Below are 25,453 nucleotides of genomic sequence, written 5' to 3'. Positions count from 1 at the left end.
TACATGGCAGGAAAGAGAGAGATCACTTGATCATTAACTGTTAAGTTCATTCCCTCTGGTGCACCTGTCATTGGCCACTGTTGGCAGACAGGATACTGGGCTGGATGGACCTTTGGTCTGACCTAGTATGGCCATTCTTATGTTAGTATAGAACAGAATTATCAGACACATAGATTAACACCATTTGTTGGGCAAGAGTCAACACGGCTTGTGTAAAGGGAAATCATGCCTCAGTCAGTCTATTAGAATTCTTTGAGGGGGTCAAACAAACATGTGAACAAAGGTGATCCAGAGCATAGACTATACATGGACTTTCAGAAAGCCTTTGATGAGGTCCCTCACCAAAGGCTCTTAAGCAAAATAAGCAGTCATGGGATAAGAGGAAGGTCCTCTCATGGACCAGCAACTGGTTAAAAGATAGGAAACAAAATGTAGGAATAAATGGCTAGTTTTCAGAATGGAGAGAGGTAAAGAGAGGTGTCACCCAAGGATCTGTACTGGGACTAGTATTATTCAACATATTCATAAGTGATCTGGAAAAGGGGGGTAAACAAACAGTGAGGTAACGAAATTTGCAAATGATATGAAACTACTCAAGATAGTTAAATCCAAAGCAGACTGTGAAGAGTTACACAGGGATCTTACTAAACTGGGTGACTGAACAACAAAATGGCAGATGAAATTCAATGTTGATAAATGCAAAGTAATGCACATTGGAAAACATAATCTCAACCATACATCCAAAATGATGGGATCTAAATTAGCTGTTATCATTCAAGAAAGATCTTGGAGTCAGTGTGGATAGTTCTCTGAAAACACCCACACAGTATACAGGAGGATGTACACTGTACAGCAGCAGTCAAAAAAGGTAACAATGTTAGGACCCATTAGGAAAGGGATATAGAATAAGACAGATAATATAAACAGATGGTTAAGGGTTAATGTCTCTTTTACCTGTAAAGGGTTAAGAAGCTCAGTGAACCTGGCTGACACCTGACCAGAGGACCAATCGGGGGACAAGATACTTTCAAATCTTGGTGGAGGGAAGTCTTTGTTTGTGCTGTTTGTTTAGTTCGTTGTTCACTCTTGGGGCTAAGAGGGACCAAGACGTGCACCAGGTTTCTCCAATCTTTCTGAATCAGTCTCTCATGTTCAAAATAGTAAGTACTAGCTAGAAAAGGCGGATTAGTCCTATGTTTGTTTTCTTAACTTGTAAAGTGCGTTTTGCTGGAAGGATTTTTACCTCTGTTTGCTGTAATTAAAATCTCAGGCTGGGGGTGGGGGAAGTCCCTCTAGTCTATATGAATCTGAATACCCTGCAAGCATTTTACCATCCTGATTTCACAGAGAAATTTTTTACTTTTTCTTTCTTTAATTAAAACCTCTCTTTTTAAGAACCTGATTGATTTTTTCCTTGTTTAAGACCCAGGGATTGGGTCTGAACCCCCAGGGATTGGTGGGGGAAAGAATGGGCGGGGAGGTGGTTAATTCCTCCTGTTTTAAGATCCAAGGAGTTTGGATCAGTGTAGCCTCTCAGGATAACCCAGGGAGGGGAAAGTCTGGGAGGGGGAAAGGAGGGGGGATGGTTTATTTCTCCTTGTTTTAAGACCCAGGGGTTTGGGTCTTGGGTTCCCCAGGGAAGGTTTGGGGGAACAAGAAAAGCGTGCCAAACACTATATTTTGGCTCGTGGCAGCGCAATCAATCTAGCTAGGAATTAAGCTTAGATGGGTCCATGCAGGTCCCCACTTTTTGGACACTAAAGTTTAAAGTGGGGGAAAAAAACCTTGACAAAATCTATGGTACAACTACACCTTGAATACTACATGCAGTTCTGATGAGCCCATCTCAAAAAAGGTATATTAGAACTGGAAAAGGTACAGAGACAGGCAACAAAAATTATTAGGAGCATGGAACAGCTTCCATAGGAGAGCTTAAAAAGACTGAGACTTTTCACTTTGGAAGAAAGATGACTAAAGGGGGATATGACAGTGGCCTACAAAATCATGAATGGTGTGGAGAAAGTAAGTGTTAGTTACTCTTCTACATAACACATGAACCAGGAGTCAGCCAATGAAATTAATAGGCAGCATGTTTGAAACAAAACGAAGTGCTTCTTCACACAACACAACACACCACACAGTCAACCTGTGGAAACTCATTGCCATGGGATGTGGCGAAGGCCAAAACTACAAATGGGTTCAAAAAAGAATTAGCTAAGTTTATGGAGGCTAGGTCTATCAATGGCTATTAGCCAAGACGGTCCAGGGTGAACACCCTTGCTCTAGATGTCCTAAACCTCTAACTGCCAGACGTGGACAACAGGGGATGGGTCACTCAGTAATTGCCCTGTTCTGTTCTCTGAAGCATCTGGCACCAAACACTGTCTGAACACAGGGTACTGGGGTAGATGGACCAGTGGTCTGACCCAATATGGCCATTATGTTAGTTTGCCCACAGAGCGTGCAGCGTGCAAGCAGCAACAAGCCTAGCTTCCCTAGGGTTGAGCTGCTGCTGAACCTCAGCCAGAACCACCACCAACTAAACCATGCAGTTGGAAGAGGCAATTGTCTAGGGCACTGAAATATTAGAGGCAGCAAGTATTCAATATCTAGGTGTGTGCATAAACTATGATTATCTAGGTAATCATTACTAGAGTCAGCCTGGACCTGGAGGAATAGGAAAATAGTGGTCACGTTGTAAAGTGGCCAGAGAATGTATGAGCAAAGTGCTTGTCAACAAAGGTCTCAATTGGCATGTTCCCTTCTGCCTCCCACCTCCTAAATGTCAAACTTGTATAAAGAGATGTTAAACTCTATTACACAGTTCAGCCACTATGTGGCACTGTGTGTAAAATACCTTATTTACACTAGCCTCAGCCATACCTGGCAGAGCATTAATGGATCTTACAAGAAACACAACTGGTGTATACCTTGCACAGATGCAAGCTCTGTAGCCAGTCCATATCTGATATAGGAACATGCCATGGTGTCAGAAGTAAACTAGGACAGAAGAGAACAGAAGCAACAAAGCAACAAAGGTTGCAGGATCTCATCAACATACCACTCTTCAGTGCCCCAGAGAACTTCAGCTTTGACAAACCTCCACAATGGACAGACAGTAAGAATTCTGAATTACAAAATTCTGAATTGCAAAAAAGCTCCACTGGGAAACTGGAGATATAGCAGGATCTTTTAGTTTAGGCTATGGAGAAGCAGTCAGAGCATCTCTTTATATCCTTTGACTTTACAGAAGACAGTCACAAAGATGACTATGAAAGGGTTCTGGCTATGTTTGATACTCCAGAGAAATGCACTTTTTTCCCCCCAACCAGCAAATTCAAGAACCAGGGGAAGATTTTACTGTTTTATAAGAGCTCTGCATACATTGGCTGAAAACTGATTTTGGGAATACAAAAAAACCCACATGAAAATATCAGACAAATTATTGGGTTAAGAGATACAGATGCACCCCAGGTTACGCAAACCCAACTTATGCAAATCCACACTTTACAGAAAAAGTTCCATAAGCTAGAAAAAGAATGGGGGGGTTGTTGTTTTTTTTGGGGGTGGGGGGGACGTAATTGTCGGGTATACGTTTCCAATTTACGCAAAATTTGAGTTACACAAGGTGTTCCGGAACGGAAGTGTCTGTAAAAATCTTTCACAGCAGATACATAGGAAAACAGACTTAATCCTAACCATAGCTATACAGAAAGCAAAGCAGTCTGAACTAGTCAAACAGAACACCTGGTAGAAGCAACTTGAAATCCCTGAAACTAGCTTAGAAACGATAAGACAGACACTTGAATGTTCAAAGTATTACCATAAAGCCCCCAGTACAAGGAGAGAGAAATCCCCCAGGCTAAAAGGGACAAATTCCAAACCTACATGCACAAGGTGTGGAAAAAGTCATATCCCAAGAGATGATGCATGTCCAACCAGAGGCACATGCTAAGTGCATGAATATGATCGTTTTGCAGCTGTTTGTCACACCAAAGAAGTCAGGGAGTTGGCTGATATGACAGACAATCAAGAGCCATTGTTTCTGGGTTCTAGAACTCGTAGCAACAGAGAACCTGCCTGGAGAGTGAAAGTGAATACTCATGGCAAAACTATTGACTTGAAAATTGACTCAGGAGCAAAGGTCACAATACTCTCAGAAGGCACTTACAATCACCTTCAACCTCTCACACAGCTGAAGTAACCTGACACCACTCTGAACAGCCCTGAAGGTATTCTGAACTGCATGGGCCAGTTCACCACAGAGACAACTTACAGAGACAAAAGCTTCTGAACTGCATGGGCCAGTTCACCACAGAGACAACTTACAGAGACAAAAGCTTTGCATTCAGAGTGTATATGTGATCAAAGAATCACAGACCAACAACCTTCTCAGCTGCAGTGTGGCAGCCATGATGGGCCTAGTTAGTAAGGTGGAAGAACCTGGTGGAATATTTGGTAATATTAGACTTTTGCAAGGAGATCCGGTACAAATAACCCTAAGAGACAATATGTGAATCTCACAGGATTCCTATCCCATTACTTCATAAAGTGGAAATTGAGTTAAAGAGAATGGAAGGAATTAGCACACTGAGAAAATCTCTGATCCAACAGCCTGGTATGCCCTAATGATAGCAGTAATAAAGAAAAATTGAAAAATATGGGTCTGCATGGATCTTAAAAGATTTAATGAAGCAGTTATGGGAGAAAAATATATCCTCCCAACACTAGATGACTTCCTCCCCAAAGTGAAAGGAGCTATAGTAACTCCGAGCTCGATGCCTCGAGCAGAAACTGGCAAATTCCTTTAGTCCAAGAAAGTGACCAACTGACTACACTTATCACACCCTTTGGCAGCTTTTGCTTGTGAAGATTACGTTTTGGTATTACCAATACATTTGAAATTTTCCAAAGAAAATGGCAGAACTGTTAGCTACAACTCCTATATGGATCTTCAATGGAAGAATACAACAAAAGTCCTAAGCCTAGTCAGTGAGCCTGGACTGAAGCTAAACAAGGGACAAATGTATTTATCACCTATCTCAAATCGAGGGCTTTGGGATAGACAAACAAAAATGGAATCACTCCTAGTCCTGAGAGAGCAAAAGCTATTCAACCAATGCACCAACTAACACACCAGAACTGAGACGTATACTGGGAATGGTAAATTACCTTAGTCGATACCTACAAGACCTTTCTACAGTGACAAAACCACAGAATGAACTATTAACGTGCAACACATCTTAGCTATCGTGGCCAAATCAAGACTTTGCCTCTAAAAAGGTCAAAGAAATTATCTCAGTCGCTCCTGTTCTCAAGTACTACGATGTGAACAAACCTACGATGGTCAGTGAGGATGCCAGCAGCTATGGCCTAGGTGTATTTTTGCAACAACATGAGTGGAAGCCAGTTGTATCTTGCTCTCACACTCTCACTAAAACAGAAAAACAATATGCACGGATTGAAGAGGGTGCCTGACAAATGTATGGGCATGAGTTTTATTAAACAGATATCTGTGTGGATTGAATTTGTTTATGCTAATAGATCATAAACTGCTTGTAACCATCATCAATGGAAGAGGCCTGCCGTGATAAGGTTAACTAAATTGCTAAATATGTTTCTGGGAAAAATCTGGTAGTAGCAGACACTCTGTCATAGAGCCCAGCATTGCACTCAACTATTCATGAGCTGGAAGATAATGTAAAGGCATACGTGAAAGCTGTGGATGCATACAGACCAGTGTCAGAACACACTACATCAGTTACAACAAGCAACCTCAACAGACATGTAACTTCAGCAAATTCTAAATTACTTTAGGGTCACCTGGACCAAGTATCTAAAGAACAAACACAGAGGAAGTGACAAGAGACTACTTTGGGGTGCATGGACTATAAAGTCATGAGTAAAGGCCATTTCACATTAATTCCAAATGAAAGAAGAGGAGAAATCTTAATGTCCTTCATGGGTGAAGTTTAAAGATTAATTAAATGCCTGTCAGCTTCGTGGCCAGGCATTAGCACGGATGTGAAAAATAAAGTTATTTTATATGAACATTGCAGATCTAACAGACCAACACAATACAAAGAACCTTTAGTAACATCACCTCTATCAGAGAGGCCTTGGAAGAAACAAGCAGCAGATTTATGCAAATTCAGAGGACAATTGGTCACTATGGTCTATTGTGATGCTATAGGATTAAAATAGGACTACACAGATCAGCAGTTCCGAACCTTTTTTGTCTGGCAGGTGCCAGACGATGAGGCACGGAGGACCGTGGCAGTGGACTAGCATCTGCTGAAATGCCGCCAAGTGGCAACATCAATAGGCGTTCCCACCAACAAGCAGCGTCATCCAGAGATGTCGCTGCCAAAATGCCGCCGAAAATCGGCAGCATTTCGGTGGCGATGCCTCTGGATGCTGCTGCTTGTCAGCGGCATTTTGGCAGATGCTTGTCCACTGGCCAGTACGCAGGCACACTTAGACACCCCAGCAGGCGCTGCATTGGGAACCACGATGTAGATCTTTGTTGCTACCACAGTTATACAAATGCAACAAATCTTGTGCAAATTATATGTCACATAAGGTGTCAATGGAAAAGTTATTGTTTGCTGAATATAATTATCCTATTTGTATGCATGTATCATTTTCATATTTGAAGTTATGAATATTGACTGTATACCTGTATTTAAAATGTGTTTGCTCCTGTTAACACCCACAAGGTAGTTTACATCCAGTCTAGCCAGCACACTGTGAATGGACTATTCAAGTTGATAGCCTATCAACAAGCACAATGGGTCATGGAAGAAGTTTATCCCTATCTGATGGATTTTCCTGTGGATGTGAGTAATGGCCCCTGCTATGACTCAAAGCGCGCAAGGGCATGTAACCAGTTCATGTGACACTGAACTCCATCTTATGCCTGAACTTTTCCATTGGCTGTACTGAGAGCAGACCCGCCACATGGAAGAAACCGTAAAATGCCCTGGAAATCCCTCTATTTTGCTTCTTTCCTGCTCTAATCATTGGACTATGGATGTCTACTAATGGGAGAACTCTAATCAAGGGACTGAGGACCTTCCAACCTTTTGGAAGCAATCAGAGACTTGACAAGCCAGTAGTTTATGCCATCACTGCTTCAAACCTGATCCAAGAACTTTGCAATTATTGCACACATTTGATTCCTTTAACCAATTTTAACTCATCTTTTTTTTTTCCTCTTATAAGCCAACCTTTAAATATTAAGTACTAAAGGATTGGCAACAGTGTGATTATTGGGTAACAGCTAAGTTATATTCTGATCTATGTACGTGGCTGGTAGTTTGGGATCAGTAGAACCCTGTGGTTGATTAAAATGGTTTTAAATAACCACTCATCATTAAGTCTGGTGTCTGGGAATTGAAACAGAGACTGGAATACCTAAGGAGGCTGCAGTTCTGATTTCTTGTTAGCCAGTGTGGTGAGACAGAAGTTTACTTTTGTTGTTGGTTTGGTATATCTTATGGAAGAATAACCACCAGTTTGGGGGTATTTCTGCCCTATTTCTCAGCAGTTTGTCCTGCACTTGGTATTCTCAGTTGTGACCCACTGAAGCAGAGGTATATTCTCAGGTATATAGAAATAACGTACTTGCAGTATTATCACTTTTGCTCACTCCAGAACAACTTGTGATGGACAATGGACCACAATTCCCTGCAACAGAATTTAAGTCATTCTGAACGAAATATGATTTTGAGCATATTACTAGCAGCCCACATTACTCGCAAATGAATGGAGAAGCCAAGAGAGGTATACAGACAGCCAAGAAATTCTTGCTCTTCTGAGTTACAGATCAACACCAATAGCAGCTACTGGATATGGTCCAACACAACTGCTGATGGAAAAAACAGCTCAGACCTACTGTTCCAAGTTTGGGAAAGAATATCTCCCAAGTGGCTAGTTATGAAAACAGTCAAATTGGATACAATGGCAAAGAGAGCCTAGGAACACTTTTATAACTGAATTATGTCCATTGGAGAGCTGCCAGCTCTAGCCTCTACATAAATCCACGGTACGCCCACATCTTGTATACTCGTGCAGATGTGGTCGCCCCATCTCAAAAAAGATATATTAGAATTGGAAAAGATTCAGAAAAGGGCATAAAAAATTATTAGGGGTATGGAATGTCTTCCATATGAGGAGAGACTAATAAGACTGGGACTTTTCAGCTTGGGAAAGAGATGACTAAGGGAGAATATGATAGAGGTCTATAAAATCATGACTAGTGTGGAGAAAATAAATACGGAAGTGTTATTTACTCCTTCTCATAACACATGAACTAGGGGTCACCAAATGAAAATAGGCAGCAGGTTTAAAACAAACAAAAGGAAGTATTTTTCCCCCCACACAATGCAGTCAACCTGTGGAACTCCTTGCCAGAGGATGTTGTGAAGGCCAAGACTATAACAGGGTTAAAAAAAAACAACAACAACAACAACAAAAAAAAAACGAACTAGATAAGTTCATGGAGGATACATCATCAATGGCTATTAGCCAAGATGGTGTCCCTAGCCTCTGTTTGCCAGAAGCTGGGAATGGGCAACAGGGAATGGATCACTTGATTACCTGTTCTGTTCATTCTCTCTGGGGCACCTGGCATTGGCCAATGTCTGAAGACAGAATACCAGGCTAGAGGAACCATTGGTCTGATCCTGTATGGCTGTTCTTATAGAAAAAAAGGATGGACAACTCCAGCTGTCATAAAGAAAAAGAATTCAGCACCCAGATCACATGTGATCAAGACTGCCAGTGGAGACTTCATCAAAAACCATTGACATCTACAGTTTGCTCCTCAGAAGGAACAGCTAGCAGGTGCAGAACAAGCTGACAATGACAATGAGGACTCTAGACCAACCAAAACCAGTCATTGCAACTAATGGACAGCCAGATAACCAAGTCGTTACAAGTTTGGGTTGTGTAATTAGAAAGCCAGTATGATTCAGAGACACTTAAACCAATATATATTGAAATTTAAAGACAGTGTGATAGTGTAAATATAGAACTTACAAGGGGAGATATAATGGAATGCTAAAAACTGTATTATCCTGTACAGCCACTAGGTGGCACTGTGTGTAAAATATGTTATTTTAACAAACCTCAGCCATACCTGCCAGTATGGCTGAGGTTTGTTAAAATAACATATTTTACACACAGCATTAAAGGGTCTTATAACGAACACATCTGCTTTGCATCTTGGCTACAGAGCTTTCTCTGGAAAAGCCACACCTGACACAGGAACATGACAGCTTATTACGAACCATGAGGGCATGGGACTGGACTCTATGACCTCTCGAGGTCCCTTCCAGTCCTAGAAGCTATGAAAAACACTCCAACACCAGCAAGCCATTTTGTGTAATTCTCTTAATAACTGTCAGATGATCACCACTTTTGGTCATTACCAATCTGAGCAGAACTGGGGAGATGTAGATATGCAGAAAGTACAATCTTATCATTTCTATAGTTTTGTGCTCTTATTGTTTCATTTATGATACTAAATACTTCACCTGTTGCTCTAGAACCATATTCTTTTCTAGCTCTGCATTGAAAACAATTTTCCTCATGTAATCCAGCTGTTTCTCCAGTAGGGAGCAGCGGGATTGTGCTGCACTTAACTGCACACTAACATCTGTAGAGAGAGACAAACAGTGTAAAACACTAGTTTTAAGTAACATTTAGCCTGTCCCTCACCCTATGGTCTTGCATATTTAGAAGTTTTGGTTGTTTTGTTTTGTTTTTTAAACACACACACACACACACACACAAATAAAAAGGTACTTCAGCTGGGCTGGATTAACAGGGAGTATTTTAACATGTGCAAGACTCAGGATGGATTTCCAGGCCTAGACCCTAATCTGTGTTACTATTGCCTTCACAGGAGTTACTCAACATTTACACCAGTATAAACCTAATCAAATATGGCTCCCTCCTGCCCTCTCCGTACCTTTTGTAAGATTGGGAGTACATGTAGGTAGCACTGCATTCTGAGCTGTAGGGACGTCCTGGTTCTTTTAGGAATGCCACCAATGGACATCTCATCCAGCCAACCTCAGCAAGCAAAGACTGATTGAGGGGCTGCTCCCTGTTTTGAGGGCCTGAAGCCCGCGTGGTCTCATGTGAAATAGCTATACTTCTCATAGAAAGAACTACATCCAGTACCGAAAGCCAGTTTATTTAGCACCAACCTGAAAAGACCAAGAGGATGAGGTCGACGAGGCTTTCTTCAGACCACTAGCACAAGTTTCCAGATCACAGGCCCTGGTTCTCATGGGGCACTTCACTCACTACCCTGACATCTGCTGGGAGAGCAATACAGCAGTGCATAGACAATCCAGAAAGTTTTTAAAGAGAGTATTGGAGACAACTTCCTGATGCAAGTGCTGGAGGAACTAATTTAGAGGGGGTGCTCCTCTTGACCTGCTGCTCACAAGCAGGGAAGAATTGGTAGGGGAAGTAGAAGTGGATCGCAACCTGGGCAGAGTGACCAGATGGTCAAGTTCAGGATCCTGACAAAAAGAAGAAAAGGAGAGTGCAGATGCTTTTTTTGCCTCGGTCTTCACAGACAAGGTCAGCTCCCAGACTGCTGCACTGGGCAGCACAGTATGGGGAGGAGGTGAGCAACCCTCAGTGGTGAAAGAACAGGTTAAAGACTATTTAGAAAAGCTGGGCATGCATGAGTCCATGGGACCAGATGTAATGCATCCAAGGGTGCTGAGGGAGTTGGCTGATGTGATTGCAGAGCCTTTGCCCATTATCTTTGAAATCATGGCGATCGGGAGAGGTCGTGGACGATTAGAAAAAGGCAAATATAGTGTCCATGTTCAAAAAAGGGAAGGAGAATCTGGGGAACTACAGACCGGTCAGCCTCACCTCAGTCCCTGGAAAAATCATGGAGCAGGTCCTCAAAGAATCTATTTTGAAGGACTTAAAGGAGAGGAAGGTGATCAGGAACAGTCAACATGGATTCACCAAGGACAAGTCATGCCTGATCAATCTGATTGCCTTTTATGATGAGATAGCTGGCTCTGTGAATATGGGGAAAGCGGCGGACGTGATATACTTTGACTTTAGCAAAGCTTTTCATATGGTTTCCCACAGTATTCTTGCCAGCAAGTTAAAAAAGTATGGATTGGATGAATGGACTACAAGGTGGATAGAAAGCTGGCTAGATTGTCAGGCTCAAAGAGTAGCAATCAATGGCTTGATGTCTAGCTGGCAGCCGGTATCAAGTGGAGTGCTCCAGGGGTCAGCGCTAGGGCCAGATTTGTTCAACATCTTCATTAATGATCTGGATGATGGGACGGATTGCACCCTCTGCAAGTTCGCGGATGACACTAAGTTGGGGGGAGAGGTAGATATGCTGGAGGGTCCAGAGTAATCTAGACAAATTGGAGGATTAGGCCAAAAGAAATCCGATGAGGTTCAACCAGGACAAGTGCAGAGTCCTGCACTTAGGACAGAAGAATCCCAGGCACTGCTACACGCTGGGAACCGACTGGCTAAGCGGCAGTTCTGCAGAAAAGGACCTGGGGATTACAGTGGACGAGAAGCTGGATATGACTCAGCAGTGTTCCGTTGTTGCCAAGAAGGCTAACAGCATATTGGGCTGCATTAGTAGAAGCATTGCCACCAGATCGAGGGAAGTGATTATTCCCCTCTATTCGGCACTACTGAGGCCACACCTGGAGTATTGTGTCCAGTTTTGGTCCCCCTTCTACAGAAAGGATGTGGACAAATTGGAGAGAGTCCAGTGCAGTGCAACAAAAATGATTGGTGGCTAGGGCACATGTCTTATGAGGAGAAGCTGAGGGAACTGGGATTATTTAGTCTGCAGAAGAGAAAAGAGTGAGGGGGGATTTCATAGCAGCCTTCAACTACCTGAAGGGGGGTTCTAAAGAGGATGGAGCTAGGCTTTTCTCAGTGCTGGCAGATGACAGAACAGGGAGTAATGGTCTCAATTGCAGTGGGGGAGGTCTAGGCTGGATATTAGGAAAACTATTTCACCAGGAGGGTGGTGAAGCACAGGAATGGGTTATCTAGGGAGTGGTGGAATCTCCATCCTTAGAGGTTTTTAAGGCCCGTCTCAACAAAGCGCTGGCTGTGATGATTTAGTTGGGGTTGGTCCTGCTTTGAGCAGGGGGTTGGACTAGAAGACCTCCTGAGGTTTCTTCCAACCCTAATCTTCTATATTTGGTAAGGCAATATTTGATTAATTTTTATTTAAAAAAAAAAAATCAACAAATTGATGATGATTGGATAGGACTGTATTCAATAGCAGCTCGTCAAAACAAAAATGAGTACTCCTTCAGTTGAGAGAACTAAGAGCTGCATTAACGATTTCTATTATTAGTACAGTGACAGGTTTGTCAAAGAAATAAAGATGTCATCATAAATACCATGACTTTTCTTTGTGTCCAGGGTTTCACAGGCTGTGGAGCTGCGGGGAGAAGAGGGGGCACCTGGGTCACGGCCAGACCACTTATGCTTCTACAGCCCAGTTTGGGACAGGCAATCCAGCCGCGCCAGGAAGGGTGGAGTAGGGTCATCACAGGATGTGGACCCTGCCTGCAGTCTGTAGCAGGGAGCTGGGCTAGCCCTGTGGGACAGGAGCCATTGCTGTGAGGTGAGTGCAAGGTGGATTCACTTTGCAACACTCCCACCCCCAAGGCCTCTTTCCCCTCAGGGTCAGGACCCAACACCCACGTAAAATCCCTCCCGTACATTTTAAATGACAAACCTATGACATTACACACCATTTCCTCCTAAAGCCTGACTTTTACTAAATTTATTGTTACTGCTTCAGGATTTTTTATTTTAAAAAGTATGACATCTGCAACTCTAATTATCACCATAGGAGAGACCTTTTTTCTGTTGTATCAATTCCTCATGTTCTATATCTTTCACATTTGTTTCATGCTGCAAGGTCTTTTTATACTGGGCAGCCTCAACAGAAAGGTAGCTCAGGTTATCTTCAGCCTGCGACCTCTCCAACTCTAGACGACAGATCTTTTCTTGAAGAGTTTTGAGGGCTGACATCAGAGCTGGTGAACAATTACAAGTCAAGTCATTATAGGGGATTTTTTTTAAAAAAAGTTTTACTGCATTGCATTATAGTGTTAGCCATTAAAAAATTGTATTGATTCCCAGAAAACAAACAGAAATGTTTAAAAACCAATAAAGGTTATTAAATGACAGTGTGCTTTTTACATAACAAACTTAATGATATTTGAAACAATTGTTTTGCTTCCCCAAGTGGTGTATGTGTTTTTAAAGCCATATACTCCATTTTCCTTTTTAAATGGAGTAGAAAAGACCATTTAAAAAAAAAGCTTACATGTGATAAATAAATCATCAAATTATTAGAAGAGCCACAGCACCCACTAGAAAAGTTAACAGTGGGTCCTACGGAGACCTAGAACATTCAACGTACACCTGATAAAAACGAACGCATTTTGCACATAGCTAAGTGACAGTGTGCTGTGCATACATGAAAGGCCATCTTCACTCCAAATGCTAGTAAGGAGTGCCAGCAAGTTGTAGCAAATTAAATATCAGACTAAAGACTAGAACCCAGGTCTCTAAGTTAAACAGCCAATGCTTAACTTGCAATGCCTCCTGGAGAAGAGTGAGTAATACTGTTTAATTTCTAGATTTCAGAGAACTTTGCAGAAAGGGTAAGCATTGTTTGCCCAGTTTTACAACTAGCCTAAATACAGAGATTTGCATCAGAGGCAGAGTGATCTGCTGAATACAACATAGGTTTGCTATTTAGATTAGAAATTAAGTGTTGTTTCTGGCTCAGTTGTATTTTCTGTGTAACCTTTGCACTTTATTTATGCTCTGCTCTTCAGTTACCAATCTCAAAATCTGCACATTCCTTCTAGGTTGAAGGGGCATTTTCATAGGGATGGCAGGAAAGAGGAGTACATTTTAACAGATCCTAGATTTTTCTCTCACTTCTGAAAGGCAGTTTGAGCTAGTTTGAGTGCCAACAGATATTCTCTGTTGCCCTTTTTTCTCCCCAATATCTGCTTTATTGACAGAGAACTGTGTCTACTACCAAACAATAGCTTAACATTCAAGAAATTGCCATTCTTGCCCTTGAAAAAAAGCTTCTTGAATGAGTCAACCTCAACATCTATTTAGGATTCACTTATTGTGGCGTCATGTGACTGTTTTGGACAGATTGAAGGGAAAGTTACACACTTTGGAAAAGTGTCAAGGAGGAACCATTTTTACATTTCAAAAAAGCATTTGTTCCCTAACATGATGTGTGGTTAAAACTGTCCTTTCAAATGTTTATGATGAAGTATCACCACAGTTGCAGCTTTTACTATCAAGATGCTATTGCCTCTCCACAGTCACGGACCTACAGTGAAAGAGCCAGATTCTGACACAAACTAAGCACTCTGTGACATTCCAATAGCACACACAAGCCTTAAGGCAGGGGTAGGCAACCTATGGCACGCGTTCCGAAGGCAGCACTCAGGCTGATTTTCAGTGGCACTCACACTGCCCGGGTCCTGGCCACCAGTCCAGGAGACTCTGCATTTTAACATGAAACTTCTTAAACGTTTTAAAAACCTTATTTACTTTACATACAACAATAGTTTAGTTATATATTATAGACTTATAGAAAGAGACCTTATAAAAATGTTAAAATGTATTACCGGCACGCGAAACCTTAAATTACAGTGAATAAATGAAGACTCGGCACACCACTTCTAAAAGGTTGCCAACCCCGCCTTAAGGTTTCCCATACACAGACAGAGGATTCTCTTGGTGAGGGGGAAATAATGTCCTCCCTCTCCCTGCCACTCACGCCTGTCACCCCAATCGGGGTATGGGCCGCCAATCACAGAGCTCCAGAGTCCTCTATCCTGGCTGCCAGCTACCCTCATTTTCCTCAGAGCACAGTGGTTGGCTGGATCATGTTGCAGTGACCCCCAGCTAGCACAATCCCCTAATCAGGGCTGGCTCCAGGCACCAGTGAAGGAAGCAGGTTCTTGGGGCGGCCAATGGAAAGGGGCGGCACGACCAGGTCTTCAGCGGGAATTTGGAGGTAGGTCCCTCAGTCCCTCTCTTCCTCTTTGAGCTGCCACCAAAGTGCCACTGAAGAGGAAGAGAGGGAGCGAAAGAACCGCTACCAAAGAATGAAGCAGTGCGACTGAGCTGCCGCCGAAGTGTCACCTATCGGCTTTATCTTTCCCTCCTTCTCCTTCACTTCGCTGCTTGGGGTGGCAAAAAAGCTGAAGCCGGCCCTGCCCTTAATGTACAGGGGCTTTAAACTTGGAGCAATACTGTCCCCAAGATCAAGGGCTGGAAGGTAGAAATGTGGTAAAAAGCCACCTTAGATCTTCCCCTAGGTATACCAGGCACTGTTCCAGTGTACCTGAAGCCTAAGCCCCAGAACCTGTAGTCTGATCGTTTAAAAAAATAAATAAATAAATTTAAAAAAAAAAAAAGAAGAAGACGACTCACTCTCAAGTAGCAGAAGCTTGTGTAAGAACTCTATTAGAGTCAACTACACAAGGAGCCTTAGGTTCTTCCTATGATTAAGCCACACTGGAAAGAAACATGTTCACACACATATATAGTACCCAATGTTGCTCCCACCAAAATTAATAGCAAATAATTCACATTAACAGCAATGGGAACAAAACTGGGCTAAAAACTATCCATAATGAAAGTAGTTTATAACTTTCGTTCTTTACAATGCATTTTCTTATCAAGTTTTCAGGGGATCTTCTTATACAGAAAGTTTAAAGCTAGAGGGAAGCAAACAATGTCACACAAAAGTCAAAAGTTTCAAATCAAAGTAATGCCTAAAAGAAAGTGATGAACTGCAAACTCTACAGCAGCATTTTCTTTTGCCTTCAGAGGACATCTCCAATTTTCAAGCAAAACAGATTTTACAGCCAAAGTTAGCAGAGGTGGCAACCAGCTTCTATGATACAGCCCCAAGTGTGGAGATATTACTCACTCTCCACACAAGCCTCCAGACCAATGATCTAAATGACTAACATTCACAAGTAGAACAAACAAGGCAATTTGTTTAACAGAGTTAAAAAAAAAAATAAAAACTTATTTTTTGTGGCTTTACCTTGGCTGTTTGAGGCAGGAAGCATGTCATCAGTGGTAGCTGTTACCTTCTTTGACTTGCTCTGACCAAAGGTAGGAACAAACATTCTATCTGGAGGCTGCAGAAAGCTTCCTATGAAACTTTGCTTTGATTCAGAACCCATGGTCTGTAGAAGGAAAGATGTACATAATGCCATTATTTCCTAAATGGACTATTATTATAGCACTGACAACTGATTCAAGACAGGGCATTGGAGAAAAGTTTTTAATCAAATTAAATCAATTGGGTTGGAAAGAACACTGAGCAAGTCAGCTGGTCCTTCCCCCTACACTGTGTCAAGAATACTGTAGCTTAAATAGCTCCCAACAAAGCCCTTAAAAATATCTATATCTATCTGTATCACCAATGAGAGAAATGCTACAGATTCCTTTGGCACCTTGTTTTATTATCAAAAAAATTCTTAAATAAACAGAATAAATGTGTTTAGAAAGGAAGAAGGAAACATTTAACTTTTTGACCAGGGAATAATGGACCCCTTTCCTAACATCCTCATATATTTACAGGACAGTTATGTCTTATTTTTAATGTAGAATGAGCATGCCTTTTTCCCCACATATACTGTAACCCATCCTCAACCACTGAATGCACCAATGTAGGTGTTTTTTAAATAAACATGTGGGGTCCAAAATTTAATATAGCTGAAACCTAATAATGGCTAAGCAAAAAAGACCCTTCCTTTTCTTGATTTAAAATATGCTATATTCCCATTAATATAACCTAGTAAAGAGTCCCCCCTTCCACATTTTCTCAGAGGCAGATTTTCAAGGGCATGTTTACTCTGCCTAAAATAAGACAGTTTAACTGTATTTGAGATACAGACAATGAAGTTTGGACTAGGTGATTTAGGAAAGTTGACCCTTAGAGCTCAGCCAAAAATGTTTATTCCAGGATAACTAATTCAAGTTCCAGTCAGATATTTATATTAGAAATTAAATAGTCAAGCATTGAATATTAGTTATGTATTCCACCCAAATGGAGAAAAAATATGACAAGAACATAAAAAATGCATTTCTTAAAGTGTTTTTCAGACATGTTGGAATATTGATCATGTATAAACAATATTTTACTTAATGCATTACCTTACTTCTAATTTGACCTTAATGATGCTCAAGACAAATTAGAAACAAGTTTTAAGACTATATTTTTCAGTTGTTTCATGGTTTCTTAACCCAACCATTTCTTATGGTGATTTAAATATATCTGATGGGTATAGATAGGTCTAACATCAAAACTCTCAGACAGAACTTTGCAGCTCAAGTTCACCTCTATTCAGTCTTACTGCAATATCATTCGAATGATCAATTCATAAAACTGCCCTGCTACTGTAACTATGGATTGTTTGGAGAGTCTGTAGACAATCCTTGTAACATAACAGTTACTAGCCATCCATTCTGGACTCCATATTATCTCAAAGTCACCCCAAATGCTTAAGCTCCATTTTTATTCACATTCCTTATTATTTTTCTTTACTATTATTCACAACTTAATTCGTGAATTTCCTAGGCCTTATGCAGAATTTCTTATTTCAAATTCAACCTCTTTGGTTTTAACTTGGGTCCCAGGAACTTGGTTCTCTGCTGTACTTCAAAAGTTATAATAGCCACAGAAGATGACAGCTTTTATCACAACACATCAGACATGTGCAAGATCCCTTTAACAAACCTAAATAATTAAACTCAAAAAGAATTAATACAATACTGAAGTAGGCAAATGTTAAATCATACCATCACAGCTCAATGGAAGACAATTCTCATTAGAGAAAAGACACTTACTTGCAGGCCCAGTAATACAGTAAAACTGTGGTATCATACAGCAGATTAAGATACTGCAGCAGACTCATTTTTTCTTCCCAGAGTTGCAGAAAGAGGGTATCGTCTGCCATGGAAGATTATTTGCTGTACCACTTCCAGCATAAATTCCAATGTCTACTCAGCACAGCATCAATGTGGTTTCAGTTTAGACAAAATAATTTACACCGCTCATTTGGTGGAGTCACAAAAGGAACCATCTAACAGGAAGCAGCAGCAACCCACAACAAGAACAAACTGCAGCATCTACCTAAACAAAGTTAGATCCCAGAAGAGAGTCAATTTGAAAAAGATATTCAAAACAGAAATTTTTTCTCCAGAAAAAGCAGTCAGTGTTCATGTTTCAGAAGGTATTTAAAACAGAAAAAAAGCCAACATCTTGGTATGCAGCATCTTCAAGCTACTCATGAAATTGGAGATTCTTGGTCAGACACCATCCTCATGTTCTAAATTGCTATTAAACAGATGCTATCAAGCTCAGAAATCTGCTGGTAAGTACATATATGATTTCAAAACACTCTCACAGGTAACTCTTCAGATGAACTAGAGCTCATAGAGAGTTCTCTAAGACCTGGGACATAGCCAAACTGTTACAGTCCACTCTGACAACTTTCGTTAACTAGTTTTAGTGAACAAATAATTTGTTCAAAATTGAGTACTTTCCTGGAGAGTATTTCAACCCATAACATTCCAATGCTGTTTTATTGCTACTGACAACCACTCTGTTCTAGGCTGTCATACAGAACACTGCTACATCATTTCTACTATAGATTACAAGCCACCATATCTAAATTGAACCCTGCCACAGTAGCTCTTACTGATGAGAAAACCTTCTTCACCAGGACAGGAGACCATATGAAATCTTGATTACTAAGCAGCAGAGGATAAAATACAGTAGATAATTCTACTTGCATGGGGCAGGAAGTACAAGAACACAAAAGTAAGCTTTCATTACATTATATCATGATCCTTTCTTTCCAGTTTATAGGAGTTTAATACCCGATGGATATAATTCGGTAATTGAACAATTTACCAGGTGCTTAGATTCACATTCAGCATCACAACACCTAACTTTCAGGCACCAAAAAAAAAGTCACAGGAACAACAATGCAATCCACAAAGCCTGAGTTAGGCTCCTAGGCTCTCTATACAACAAATGAAGAGAGACAGGCACATTAGAATATGATCCAAAAAAGACAGCATGCGCAGAGAGCTGCCTAACTTAGCCAATGGCAGAGGTGTGTCTTAAGCCTCACCCCTCTCACAGACAAAAATGCCTAAGTCCCCACTGCATATCTCTGCTTGTGATTCTCAGCTGTGAATCCTCTCTTGGAGTTAGGTGCCTCAGGTGTTTCTTGCAGGAAGCTGGGATGAAGAAGAAATGACCTCCCTCATAATTATTAGCCCAGTAGTAAAGGTACTCACCCAGAATGTGGAAAACCTCTGGTTCAAGTCCCACCATTCAAATCAGCTATTTAATGTTATCTTTGCAACATAATGGCTATAAACTTTGTTTTTAAATGGTAGTTTAAGTTTTGAAAAGGATGTCTTATGTCCCCACAACACCCATCAGTGAATTCTCCCTGCTGGTGTTGGGAGGCCTTTCTAAGCCATGAATATTATTTTATACTAAATATTTATATTTAGCTTGCTTAATATTTGTAGAGTGATTAGTTTAACACCCAAATTACTTTCTTTTCAAGAATGTACCATAGCTTATAACGGACAATTAATCATTCTCTATATGCGTATCTAATTACTCAGCTACATGCAGACATCTGAATAAAGCCTGAACCATCAACAAATGACACTCCAGGAAACCTACTGTATTCAGCCCAATGTGACAAGAAATATTTATCAGGAAATAAGCAAGTACCCAGCGTAAACTCAAGTATGATCTGTTCCATTTTTTCCACTTTTACCCTACATTGTTTGCATGAAGTCTCTGTCCAACACTGAGGGCAAGTCTACACTACAGGGCTAAGTCGACCTAAATAACATAGCTGAAGTCGATATAGCTTAGGTCAACTTATTGTGGGGAATACACTGTACTGGGTCGATGGGAAAAACTCTCCTGTCGACTTACCTTACATGTCTCATTCCAGTGGAGTACTGGAATAGATTGGAGAGGGATTTATTTAGCAGGTCTTCACTAGACCCACTAAATTGACCCCTGGTGGATCGATCGCCACAGCATCAATCCAAGGTAGGTGTAGACAGTGGCACAGACAGGTGGAGGGAACAAGGGGAACAATCAGAAGAAAAAAAAAAAAAGGCACCACCCACTGCAGCACTTGTACTCACCCGAGTCTTTGGTGGCACCTCGGCAGCGGGACCTTCACTTGCTCTGCATCATCCCCCCGCGCCAGCAGCACATGCACCCCCAGCTGGCCCCTCCCTCCTAGCGCTCAAACCGTGCCAGGGGAGCCCCTGGGCCAGACTCCTGGGCCTTCCTGCCGCCGCTCCCTGCAGGCTGTGCACAGCGCTGGCCGGCTCTGGCTCTGCTCCCGTCGCTGCCCAAATGGGGCGGGCAGGTCCTGGGGTCCCTGGGCTTCCCCCCGCCTTGGCTCAGCGGCTGCTGCTGAGGCAAACCACTTAGAGCCCCCTCCCGGCTGGCCGGAGGACTTCGCATATGCGTTAGGCCCTGTGCTAATAAGACGCAGCTGGTAGCGCTGTGAGGGGTTCACATTCTCCCACCTTCTCCTCCGGGTCATGCCTATTGGTTCAGGGACTGGACATGGGTGAAGCGGCAGGACTCTCTTAAAGGGAAAGACACACTCCTTCCAGCCCCTTCCTCCTCAGCCCTGCGTTCTGCAGCGCTTTTACTGATGGAGCGGCACTCCGGTTCTTTGGCGATGGGCCCTTCACTAGCTCCGGCTGTTTTCAGTGGCACTGAAGGACCTGCCACCGAAATGCTGCCGAAGCCCCGCAGAGCGAGTGAAGGTCCCACCACCAAAGACTATGCCACAGTGGGTGGTGCTTTTTTTGTGAGTGAGTTTAAAAGGTGCCACTTTTGGGGAATGTGCTCAGGGGGAGCAGTTGCTCCCTCCCCAGCTACGCTACTGGGTGCAGACATACCCTAAGTGCTAGTCTACACTAGAAAAGTTATGCCGCGTAAGGACTTTTGAATAACCCATTTTTGGAAAGGAGTGCAAGACAACTTTTTGGCTAAGTACCTGTTATTTCACTTCTTGAAATGTTGTTGATATTTAGGTAAAAACAAGGATGAAGAAACAATGAGAGGTTGTGATGACCCCACCAAATACGATCAGGGTAAAGAAAGAAAGTCTCTGTCAAATATTAAGATTAATCATTTTCTTAGTGTTAATAAGTAGATAATCAAGTTATAAATTTAGGGTGTAATACAGAATCTTGTGTTTGGTCATAGAACATTACTACTCGTTATGCAGCGAATCAGAGGAGAGGGTGTTGATAAAAATATGGTGTCAACTTCGGTATAAAAGCATACTGAAACTTAAGTCTTTCCCTTTGTTTGTGTACAGTCTTGTCTGTATGTACTAAGCCAGATCACTGGCAGGTCAATCTCAACTGATCACAGGGGTGTGGTACTTTGTACTGCTACTGATATAAACCTGTTACTTGGATCTGAACTCTGGAGTTAGCAGTGGTTTTGTCTGCTACAGCAAGTAGTGGTTGTTGGCTTTGCTGGGTTTGTAAAGTAGCCTGTTGGCCTGGTTGGTGGTCCTGAAAACAAACTTAACACACCAGTGTGCCACACTGTACCTCAAAGCAACACTCCGGAATCCCCATCATGTAATTATGATATATTTCATACAAAGCATGCCATATAAGAAGATATGAAAAGTCATGATCTTCTGAAAACCATTGTTCTGTCAAAATATGTACATCATTAGTAAGTATGAAGTTATGAGATTTTGCTGTATAGTTGTTACTGAAATATGTTGTTAGAGAATCTCCACTGCTAGGTCTCCAGTGACAAAGGAGGTGACCCATTGCCAGGAGGGTGTTAAATAACCATTAATCATCAGGGGAGCTGTAATCAAGGGATTTACAATGCTGTAAGAGGGCTGCGCAAGAATCACACAGTGGGGGATTGCTAAAGTCTGACTCAGCAAAGTCCACCAGGATATGTCTGGGCTAGTGTTTTCCAGGCACACAGACATAGGATATAAAATAGAATAGAGGACAATGGCATCATGCTTTTATCTGTCTTCTCCCCTGCCTATACTGGAAGCAACAAGAATGCTGGGAAGAGAAAGACCTGAACTGAGGAGACTGGTCCGATGCTTGAAGGGAAAGCCTGTGTACTAAAAATTATAACCTATCTGCAATATCCAGTGGAGTGAGAAAAACGACTTGGCTTGATCCAAATACTGACTATTATAATAAGGTTTAAGATTTAAACAGTGGTGCCTATCTCTGACCTTTTGTGCCTGCCACTTATCTTTCTGTAGTTAATAAATCTGTGTTTTATTTCACCTAAAACATTGTGTTTTGCTTGAAGTGCTTGGGAAATCTCTGCTCAGATTACAAAGGCTAGTATGTATCCTCTCCACATTGAGGGAGGGGCAGACTGGTTAATAAACTTACACTGGTCAGGCTTCTGACCATGACAAGACAGTATATTCCAGCAGTGCAATGCTGGCAAGAATTGGTTGGTGACTTTCTCTATGTGATTTGTGAGTGGCTCAGAGAACATTTATTTAATTTAGCGAGGTGTGCCACCCCACATGCTGTTGTGCTGAGTGGTAGCAAGGGGTTTGCTGCTTGTTACTAGCAAAGCTCTGAGAGAGAGAGACAGCAGGCTGGAGCATTAAGGGGGCACAGCGGTACCCCAGGGATCTCATCACAGGCCTGGTTGGTAGTCCTGAAAATATTCTTACACACCAGTATAACTGGTGGTGAGGAGTGTAATTTCTAGCAATAGTAACACCTTAGCGAGGACAGCTATACCATTCTAAAAGGTGCCTTTACTGTTCTAGCTAATTTTTCTTCCCAGCTAGAACTTTTGTACTGTTATAACGCACTAGGGAGGTTTGCTACTTTAACTATACCAGTATAACTGAAGTGGCAAAAACTTCATAGCCCACAGAACCTGTGCATAAAGGGGCAGAACAGAGGACCTTGACATATGGGAAGGGAGAATGGAAGGGCACACAACCAGTGGGATGGGGAATGGGGCTACTGGATGGGGTGCACACAACCTCTCTAGCATGGATGGTTGCAGGAAGTTCTTGTAAGGGGAGATGGGAAAGTGGTACAAATGGCACTTGTGGAGGGATAAAAGGAACCTCTGGTGCATCCAATGCACTTGGACTGAAGCTACAAAATGTGACCTTCTAGTTGGGGATACTTTCTTTCCCCCCCCCCCCCTTAGCTTAACTCTTTCTTACTGTAAGTTTTACAGAGCCTAGCACAATGATGATGCCCCAACCTGGGGTGGGGTGGGGGTGGGGGGAAGCTTTGTATTTGTAATACAACTAAACAATGGTGGAAAATTAGTTTATGTTTTTAAACTTCATTATGAATATATAAGGGAGGCACAGGTATCAAGCAACTGAAACCCAGTTAATTAAGAGAGGAAGTAATTGTTTACCCAATCCAATTTTTATAGTCTGTTTACAACTGTTCAATTGAAATATGAGGGTTTTTTTTAAAAGATGCAATCACCTCTACCCCTTCAAAGAATGTCTAGGAAATTCCCCAAAAGAAAGAACAATCCCACTACCCAGACTTGACATTCATGATATTTCTAGAAGATAAAAGCCAAGCCAAGCCAAGCCAAGCCAAGCCAGGGCGGAGGGGGCGGGGTTTGAAGCAACCTTTCAGGCCATACAAATAGATCACGTACGATCACAACCCATTTTTCCCTTTGCCGGGCACGCTTTAACCGACTTGTTGTTTGAGCGGTTAGCTCCTAAAGCCAGGAGAGGGAGAGAGACGCTGCTCACCGCCATTAGCGAGGTTTCCAACTCCCTTCCCCGCACCTGCAGTACAAAAGCAACGCACCAAGCCAAGGTCCCGCTTTTGTACGCGGAGGCCGTTAGCAGCAGCCCGATGACCCGCTCTACCACCCGCGTCCATTTCTTCCAGGCAGCTCCGCTCCTCTTCGGGAGGCTCCTTTCCCCGGGTCACTAACTCGAACCGCGGCGGGGACAAGCCGCTGAGACGGGGAAGTTGGACGCCACCAGGTCTCCTAAGGCAGCTGAGGCCCGAGCGCCCGTAGGCGCAGGCGAAACGCAGCGCTGGGCCTTGGCTCTGCCGCTGCTAGTCCCGAGATCCACCTCCCCGAGCCCCTGAGGAGGGTGCGAGAGCGAGGCCCGGGCACCCGGCGCTAGAGAGCCGGACGCAGCTATCGCAGGGGCCCCGAGCTGAGGGGAAAGGTAGCATGAGCCGGGAGCGAGCAGAAGGGGGTGGCAGGGACCAACCCTCCCGCAGCTCCGCGTTACCTTCTCCTGCCGCCTCCTGGCCCGCGCTAGACTCGCTGCTGCTACTGTTGCAGGCATGGGCTGCTCGTTGCCCGGGCCGATCTTTAAATGTGCCGCCTTTCCTCCCGCTCTCAGAGCCGAGCCAAGGGAGGTGGCCCGGGCCCGCCCCTCAGCGACTTGCGTGCAGCTCTAGGAGGCGGCTAGGGCGCCTTCTCTCCGGCGGGGCTCCCAGCCCCACTAGCTGGGAGCAGAGCCCCTGGGACATTGTCAGTGGTGCCCTCTAGCCCTGCTTAGAGCAGAGCTAGTCAATACCCTTTTCCAGTCACCTGCAGCACAAGGGTTCATAGAATATCAGGGTTGGAAGTGACCTCAAGAGGTCATCTAGTTTAACCTCCTGCTCAAAGCAGAACTAATCCCCAACTAAATCATCCCAGCCAGGGCTTTGTTAAGTATGATTAAAAAACTCTAAGGAAGGAGATTCCACCATCCTCCTAGTGAAAAAGTTTTCCCTAATATCCAACTTAAACCTCCCCCAGTGCAACTTGAGACCATTACTCCCTGTTCTGTCATCTGGTACCACTGAGAACAGTCTAGGTACATCCTCTTTGGAACCTGCTTTCAGGTAGTTGAAAGCAGCTATCAAATCCCCCCTCTTTCTTCTCTTCGGCAGACTAAATAATCCCAATTCCCTCAGCCTCTCCTCATAAATCATGTGCTCCAGCCCCCTAATCATTTTTGTTGCCCTCCACTGGACTCTTTCCAATTGAAGCGTCCTGGATGACTGGAAAAAGGCTAAAATTGTGCCATTTTAAAAAGGGAGAAGGAGGATCAGAGAATACAGGTCAGTCAACCTTCATCTCAGTCTCTGGAAAATCATGAGCAGATCCGCAAGAATCATTTCTGAAGCACTTAGAGGGAGGAAAGTGATCAGGAACAGTCAGCATGGAATTCACAAGGGCAAGTCATGCCTGACTAATGTAATTGCTTCGATAGGAGAAACTGGCTCTATGGATGAGGGGAAAGCAGTGGATGTTATTCCTGACTTAGCAAAGCTTTTGATA

The 25,453-nt window shown here is 42.8% G+C and overlaps 1 protein-coding gene across 1 annotated transcript in view; it reads right to left on the bottom strand.

The window, feature by feature from the left end:
* CEP57L1 (centrosomal protein 57 like 1) overlaps positions 1-24,501 on the bottom strand; it is a 35,167-nt gene extending 10,666 nt beyond the window's left edge. The window contains exons 1-4 of the mRNA XM_032764617.2: positions 24,414-24,501; positions 16,136-16,280; positions 12,894-13,073; positions 9,540-9,661 (exon numbers count right to left, since the gene is read on the bottom strand). Of these exons, the coding sequence (XP_032620508.1) occupies positions 9,540-9,661; positions 12,894-13,073; positions 16,136-16,280; positions 24,414-24,470 (504 nt within the window). The 5' untranslated portion in view covers positions 24,471-24,501. The remainder of the gene's footprint in view (positions 1-9,539; positions 9,662-12,893; positions 13,074-16,135; positions 16,281-24,413) is intronic.
* Positions 24,502-25,453: the final 952 nt, after the last annotated feature.

The sequence above is a fragment of the Chelonoidis abingdonii genome, chromosome 3, assembly GCF_003597395.2.
Source record: "Chelonoidis abingdonii isolate Lonesome George chromosome 3, CheloAbing_2.0, whole genome shotgun sequence".
In the NCBI taxonomy this organism is placed as follows: domain Eukaryota; kingdom Metazoa; phylum Chordata; order Testudines; family Testudinidae; genus Chelonoidis; species Chelonoidis abingdonii.
This window is presented reverse-complemented; position numbering and strand designations above follow the sequence as displayed.